General features: G+C 34.2%; 1 protein-coding gene and 1 pseudogene across 1 annotated transcript; both read right to left on the reverse strand.

The window, feature by feature from the left end:
• Nucleotides 1-1,576: 1,576 nt before the first annotated feature.
• On the reverse strand, nucleotides 1,577-3,019 carry LOC112750565 (heavy metal-associated isoprenylated plant protein 19-like). Its single transcript, XM_025799357.3, has 3 exons — nucleotides 2,867-3,019; nucleotides 2,668-2,749; nucleotides 1,577-2,142 (listed from the first exon to the last, which is right to left on the reverse strand). The coding sequence occupies exons 1-3, from the start codon at nucleotides 2,876-2,878 to the stop codon at nucleotides 1,865-1,867; spliced, it is 372 nt and encodes a 123-aa protein (XP_025655142.1). The 5' UTR covers nucleotides 2,879-3,019; the 3' UTR covers nucleotides 1,577-1,864.
• Nucleotides 3,020-4,371: 1,352 nt separating this feature from the next.
• LOC112748814 (uncharacterized) lies at nucleotides 4,372-7,408 on the reverse strand (annotated as a pseudogene).
• Nucleotides 7,409-8,465: the final 1,057 nt, after the last annotated feature.

Raw genomic sequence — 8,465 nt, forward strand, 5'->3', positions numbered from 1 at the left:
CATTTGATGAATTAGAAAAACTAGTTACAGATTTGGTATCACTTAAGTACATAGCAAAACTATTAAAAAGATTCCTAGGGACTCTAAGATTATAAAAAGAATATGTTCTATTTCTAGACACGCCTTGAAAGAGAAAAGCTCTAGAATCTCGATCACGAATAGCATAATAATCAGGCCAAAATTCAAAATATACATGGTTATTGGCTGCAAACTTTGAGACGCTCAAAAGATTTTGATTAATTTGTGGCACAAGTAGCAAGTTGTTTAATCTAAAAGCAACGTTTGCACAAGAATCATAAACAATTGAAGAATATGATTGAGTAATTGGAATAGCTGCTCTATTACCTACATAGAGTTTGTTCAGACTCATGATTGCTTGAGGAAGAAGTAAGAAAATTTGTTGGGTCAGATGTGACATGATGACTCACGCCTGAATCTGAGAGCCATCAAGCCTCACTAACAGATGAAGATCGAAATGGAGATATAAGCTCGCAGTTGATGAAAACTGGTTGATGGAGGTGGTGGCTGAGTGTTGCAATAAGGGGTCTGCATTGGTGTTGAATTTTTCCTAAATTTGGGCTGAATGCTGGATCAAAAATGGTTAAACCAGTTCCACACTACATGACCTTGTCTCCCACACAATTGACATTGGGGGCAAGTGTTTGAGAAGTCAAATCTTCCTCATCCTCTATTGCTCCAGCCACCACAGTCACGGCAGAATCCTCCACCTCTATTAAGTTCAGAAGATGAATATGACTGAGCATAATGTGCTATTGGCATACCTACATGGCTACATCTGGTTTCTTAAACCGTTCCAACATATATTCGATTGCAAGTAAGAAATATTCAGCTTTCACAACTCAAAAGGATCCGAGCCTTGACATTACTAATGTAATGTAAACCGTGTAATCTTCATACAAACCATCTAGTATTATCTGAATGTGATCAGCTTCATGAACCTCATATCCTAGAGAGCAAAGAGAGCATCCACCACATTTCTGATCTGGCAAGAAAAAAATCTGAAAATGATCTCATTTTCTTGCAAGATTTTAGTTGTGATTTGAGACTTTGAAAACGTGATGATGCAACTGCTTCGAAATTGCTTTCAGTCCTTTTCCAGACTTCATAAAATTGTGAGAGATAAATAACTTTATTCTTGAAGCTCATGGTCATGGATTCAACAGGCCATGTGGTGAGAGTTGGATCTTGAAGCAAGCCTCCTTGTTTTGTAATACCAAAAACGAATTTTAAAGATCTGATGAACACAACAAAGTGTAGAACTAAAGATTGCTAGAAGAAATGAAAGAACTAGAAAAGCGAAATAAATTTCTTGAGTAATACATAAACTAGTTTTGATTAAGAGAATGACACAAAAGTCACCAATCTTAACTCTAGCTACTAGCTTCTAATATAGTGCAGAATCATATTGCATGATAACTGCTTAAGGACTAGTTACACAGCAACTTCTTAACTAAAATTAGTTTAACTAATTACATTGGTTAGGTTACTCCCTTGATAATCTGAAAACAAAAAACTTAAACATCAAACAAAAATCTCTCAAAAAAATTTACCCTGGTAAAAAAATTAAAATGCACGTTATTTATGATTGAGAAATTATTATACACAGCTGCATCCTACTGATTTGGGTCATGTATAGTCTATTGTCAACTATAATCCTGTATTTTCTTATATTGCTCCATATCCTATTCTAACAATATCAACATTGATCATATAACTAATAACTTATTTGTCAGGATTCTATATCACTCCCTCTTTTTCATCTTCAGTCACCAAACAATAGTTTTTGAGATTCGAACTTATGCTACAAAGTAACCTATTACGTATTATACACAATGTATACATACTATGCTACGTGCATGGTTGAATAATATGAAGGGATTTGACCAGGATACACCACCATCGGAACCCGAGGTCTGTCTGTTCTCTCTGTTGGCTCTGCTCTCTCTGCTTTTTCCGGTTGTTCGTTCTCGTCTTCACCACCACCTTCGAAATCTTGAACTTCAAGTATCTCAACTCGACGGTTCATCTTCTTCCTTATCTTTATAGCAACCTCTGCTGGATCAAATCTGCCACATACGCATACCCTGCGTTGCTGCTTCTCAATCAGATGGGTCTCAATCTCTTCAAAATGCAGTAAGGAAGACTTGTTAAAATTTCCGATATTTTAAATCTTAATTCTTAAATATGTTTTTTATATTTTTAAAAAATATTATTTTATTTTGATGAACTTAATTTTAATCTAATCGTCTAATCATATATATTTTTGTGGACGACCATTCATGTAGTTAATATAAATGATAATTATTTTTACTTGGTGTTCCATAATTTGATATAGGTGTAAATTGTTTCAGTATATCCAAACTAAATTCTAGTTTAAAACCCTCACATTTTGTTTCTCTGGTTTTAGTACTAGAAAAATTTAAAATTTCTTATGTTTGATATGTTAAAATGTTAAATGCTGCGGTGCTACATAACATTTTAGCATGCTACGATTAGTATTTCACATACCAAAATAATGACAAAGACCAAAGCAAAAAGCATCAAATTTTCTATGACCAAAACATTACAAAAATTTAAAAAAAAAAAAGTGTATTGTACATCACCAAAAAACTTATGTTTAAGCTCTAATTAGTACAGTCCTTTTACCTTTCATCCTTAGAATAATTCTCCTTAATTTTCGGCAGCAAGCATTGCAGTCAACATTGATTCTCAAAATCATGCAACAATACTGCAAATATAAAAGCAGAGACTAAAATTAAAACCTATAAAATTATGCTTGAGGAATATGATCGATCAGCTCTTGATATACATTTGTGTATGTGAATAGAATATCAAAAAATTTTACCTTTTCAGTCATGGGAATGGAATTGATAGTACCCAGGATGTGGTTTTATTTTGAATAAGCCAAAAGGCATATAAATAGAAAAGAATTTTTTGGCGGTTTTGAGAATATAAATGATCGTGGACCAATGGAAACTGATATTTATACCATTTCTCTTGTTTCAAACAATAAGATATTATTATATGTTCTTTCATTTTGGAATCTGATTCTAATTAGACCCAGAGAGGTAGTCGTTTGTCTTATGACTCCTTTTATCCTTGTCTTCACCTTAAGACTACTTAATTAATTTGAGGACACAATATGGTAAGGGTAAGCATCTCTTCATGCACATGGTTTTGCATTACCTAAAGCAACAATCAAAAGCAGTGGAAGCATCTCTATATAAATTTCCAAGGTTTATACTTTATAATACATAAACAGCATCAAGGGTTAATGCATAAATTCTGGTTGCCTTAACTAATTCACAAACTTGTTGGCTTTTCCAAAAAATAGTCAATCCAAATGTTCAAGAAAAAGCACAAAACCTTTTTTTTTCCAATCGTATGTAGACTGTAGTAATCCAAATTGATAGTAGAAGGCAACATTCTTCTCCTATCACAAATCAAACATGCATATCAATTATAATGTGGAAGATATTTTCTCTTTTTCTGATAGTTAGGGTGTGGTTGTGCAGGGTTATAAAGTTGTTTGTATTCAAAATTCAAATAATAAAACAAAATTTATTTTTAAAGTCTGCACTAGTGTGCAGGATTATATCTAAAAAAATTATATGGACCACATAAGAGCAAACAATTCTCTTCTAGTAACAAACATTGAATAAATTAAGAATCTATCAACAAAAAAATGTAAGTATATTATGTTCTAAAATACTATTATTAGTACACTACTATCAGAAATGCTCTAATTTACTCTCAAATTTTTCTCACAGTAGTTACCGTCAAATTTTACATAAGAAAAAAAGGTAATCTCTAAAATTCTTATTCTTGAAACTGTTACCGTTCGAATTTTATCTGAACTTAGAACCAACTATGAAATACTGGCAGAGTTCTTGTTGCAAATACATCAAAACAATCCAACATTATGAAACGCATGATAGAAATAAAAGTGCAGGGTGAAAGTAACACTCAAAATCTTTCTTTGACTGAGGTTACACGAATCATACAGGAACATCATATTTTTTACTTCTTTGCTGAACAAATTTCATTGAAAAATTCTTTATGAAAAAGAAAAACAAAAAAAATACAGCACAACCTATTTCCTCCGAATCAAAGCGAAAGGCAGCTATTGAGATTATTCTTCTAGGTTACAATTTCCTACCAAAACTTGTATGGCATCATCCTTGCCTCCTTGGGCTTCAAAACAAACACCCAACTAAATGAAGCTTTGATGCAAACTAACATAAGATACAATTTCTAGGTTAACAAGAACCTGAAAGAGAAAGACCGCATCGAATGGATGCAATCTTGGGCTAAATTATTCTGTGCAGTATGTACTCGTGAGTAAAGAGAGAAAAAAACAAAAACTTGATATAACTAAAAAATTTAAAAGTCACGTAGTCACCTACACATAACTGAGTTAGTTAAAGACCGCACAAGTGAAGAACTGAAAATGGAAGGATCCCTGGCGTATTTGCAGTCTTCAGGATCGACCTTCAGTGATGCCTGAATCACAAAACTGTCCGAAGCATCCAATTGCAGAACCCTGGGGAACTTCACGCTGACGCTCTGATTGAAACCTCCCTTTGGCAAGTGTTACCACTTTGATTTCCACCTTAACTTGGAAAGCATATTGTTGTCCTTCGAGAGGTCTGGAACCACCTCACAGTTCACATTCTGTATCAAAGTAAGTGTTTGCCTTCTTTGATGGTAATCCTTTTCCAGGGGATGCTACTGAAGCTTTGCAAGGATTTTGTTTCATATTCAAGCTTGATAATGCATTAGTCATAAGATCAGGCCTTTCCCTCACAATCACCCATCTATTCACAGTCAAATCCTGGGACTGTCTTAATTTACCAATTACCAGGTCCGAAAGATAACACAACCTTTTCACCTACAAAGATATTACCATTAGGATTGAGCATAATTACACAAGAAGGAATAGATTTAAAGAAGAACCATAATGAAGCTTAAAATATATATTGGAAACATAAATTATAGTAATCAAGACTCAAGAGTTAAGAGACATACCTGGAAGATAAACATGATAATTGGACTCAGGTTCTTTTCAAATAACAATGCCTTCCCACCCCATCCATCAAGCCACCAGGCATCCACAACAGAGCCGACATCACCCACCCAGGAAATTTCATTTTTAGAAGACAGTGGCATTGGCCGAATTGTCACCCTCCCCTTCATTCGAATATCCAGATTATCCACCACTGCAATTCTGGAAGCTAAAACCCATTCCTTTATCAAAGAAAATTCATAAGAAAATGTTGGCCTCCACATTTGCACATAAATGAACTACAAAAGAAAGTTAAAAAAAAATGGAAACCTGTAATTTCTTTGCTTCATCAACAGCATCCTGAATGTCTTGATACTGTATCTTCACTTTATCTTTATGCTTCTTAATCACGCAAGCTCTGAACCAACATCCTCCAATCCCGCTGTCTTGAGAAAGAACCTCAATTTGCGATCCTACGTGAGGCATGTTCATTTGTCCCATTGGCAGCTATCAGTGTAGTAGGTCCAATTTCTTTTAAGAAACTGTTTCCAGTACCAGTTCGTGCTTTAATTCTGATAATACTCGGAATATCTGATTTGATAGACGGATCAACTACATCCTTCACCTCAACTTTGGCTCAGTCATCAACTTCCATACAGCGCTGCCGCTTCTTAGGTCTGATCCCAGGGGTAAACTGGAGGTTTTCCTCTGGTTCTAGGCCATCATTAGTTTGCCCAGAACTTGCATAACACTTTGCGTCTAAGACGGAACTAATGTATCTAAGCATGTCCTGTTTCCGGTAACCCTTAAGTCGAGTTATATCAAAGGGCTTGATGTCATCATTATCAAACTGACGGTCACATACAAATGGTTCCGAGTGCATATTATGGGCCTCCTTCTGATACATTTTGTAATGCTGGGGACTGAGGATGTATGGATTCAATACTCAGATCTTGTTGATACAGAGAAAAGAAAACCTCTCTGTCACTATATCTTTGAGGAAAAGCAACACCAACCTCATCAATTTTGTGAAACCAGCGTACAATAATCATCTTGTTGCCTCTAGAATCTTCATAAAGGTCTTCCAAGTATGCAATTAGATGTTTGTTCTCTTCAGCTAGAACATACACAAAATTGGGACCTGGCAAGGAACAAAGACAAGAGTTATTACAAGTCGGACTATACACTATTTATTTGTATTACCAATAGACACTAAGAAATAAAAATTATAAAACTATAAAATTAAAGATGAAACAAAATATAAAGAACAAGGAGATAAGATGTGATGACTCGCAGATATCTGAAAACCATTCCCCTGAAAAGCCTGATAATGCTTTCTTCTCTTCTTGCATGTCCATCAAGATCCTATCCTGGAGAATTCTTTGTACAACAGTTCAGCTTCTGCAATTGATTCTGAAAAAGAAAAAAAAAGAAGATAAAATTAAATAAGGAAGATAACACCAGTTAGAAATCTAAAGAGCCTCAAAACAAAACAAATAATTCCGCCAGGCCATACACACTCCATGGAAGTTATTGAAAAATTTGCCATGCCATATCTGATATCACCATTGCCAATATTTGAAAACTATGCAAAGGAATCCTTATATCTAAAAATGTATATACCTTCAAAATTCTATTTTTAGGACCACAAACAGGTTTGCAAGCCATATCAGGATCCGCAGCTTGAGAAGCATACTTTGAATCTGGGAAGCACCAGGAAAATAGAAGAGTTTTAACCCCAGTTAGAGAAGCAGAAACAGCAGCAGAATCACAAAAAAGGATAATGAAAGGAAAAACATAAAAGAAATAACAATTAAAAGGAAAAACATAATCAAAGAACCAGTGGCACGAACCACAGGAGATTCAAGCACAGGGAAACAAAGTTATATAACACCTATCATACCTTATGAAAGAAATTAGCTGCAATGTGTCTAATAATGCAATATCTTAGAAAAGTTCTTGGTGGCTCCCATCATTCGTTCTGTCTAATTGCTTCTTTAATGGATTCATGTCGATCGGATATGATGGCAACTCCATCTTCAATAACAACATACTTGTAAAGGTAATACAAAAAAAAATAAAAATAAAAAATCTGCAGTTTCACTCTCAACAATTGCATAAGCAACTAGAACTATGTTCTGATTTTCATCTTGGCCAACTGCAATTAGCAAAGTCCCCTTATATTTACCGTACAGATACAGGTGCATGTTGTCAATTTGGATCAGTAGTTTGCAATAAGGCCCTCTTGCATGGGCCAAAAGTCCAAAACACACGGTTAAATAGACGGACCGTTTGAATTATCTCATTGTCATTGTAAGTTTCAACAGCTTCAAACTCAACACATGCACCTTTATTCACTTTACACAGCGTTCCAAGCCACATTAGTAATTCTTGGTAAGAAGCCTTTTAATTATTGTAAATTTTTTAAACGGCACGTTATTTTGCAAGCCAGGCTTTGTGAAAAGTGGGTATTGAAATGGCTCTGAATTTCTGCGATTATGAGCTTGACTTTCATCGACAGGTTAGCTGTTATCATAGGCTTTATGTGTGCAGCAATCATGCTTGAATTACGTTTAGAGTGATCTTGGGACAATTTAGATTGCATACAACTGTGAGATTCATTCTAATTTCTAACCTCCCAAAAAAACTTATTTTTTCTGTATGACATCCTAATGAACCACTGGCAATATTCTTCAAACTATTGGTGCCTACAGTAATAAGTAGTTCGGGATGAATCTTTCACAATGTAATCTACCGATCTTTTTATACTGTACGTCTTAACTCTTGTAATCACAATTTCTTTACTCGTGAACATCTCACCAAGAACCAATTCATCATCATTCACAGTAAAATTATCAATGTTCAAATCCTCAGGATTCTCAGGCGCATACAAAGCATCAAGGTCTAGAGCTTACATAAATGCTAGACAATCTTATTGATATTCAATCTTAGGCAATTTGGAGTTCGACACCTCATCATCATCATCCTTATCTTTTCCATCGTTATGGAACCACTCATTTTGATATCCTTCGTCTGATATCATTAGAGTTATCATCATTTTCAGAATTCAATCATTCTCCTTTAGATTCATGATACTCAAACTCTTCATATATCTTTATTAACAAAACAAGAAAGTTAATACTAATAATAATATTATATTAAAGTTGTATATCTTAATTTTTATTATTATAAGATATATTTCTGATGCACATGATCCTCAATACGAGGCAAGTGCAGAGCATACTTTGTATTTTCTTTTACCTCTATTTATATTTTCAAAATCAATATACAGCTTAAATTACAAAAAAATTGTTTGAAAACGATTAAAATTATTGAATATTGTTCGTACATCACTGTCATTATTTATCATAACTTTTCGAAAATTAATATTTCTATTGTTAAAACAGAAGGAAAGTCTAAATCTTACATTAACTACTCT

Source organism: Arachis hypogaea, chromosome 15, assembly GCF_003086295.3.
Source record: "Arachis hypogaea cultivar Tifrunner chromosome 15, arahy.Tifrunner.gnm2.J5K5, whole genome shotgun sequence".
Classification (NCBI taxonomy): Eukaryota; Viridiplantae; Streptophyta; class Magnoliopsida; order Fabales; family Fabaceae; genus Arachis; species Arachis hypogaea.

Coding starts and splice junctions, on each gene's coding strand:
- LOC112750565 (XM_025799357.3), bottom strand. Junction 2,143..2,667: donor AATTATTCTAAGGATGAAAG/GTAAAAGGACTG, acceptor TGCATTTTGAAG/AGATTGAGACCCATCTGATT.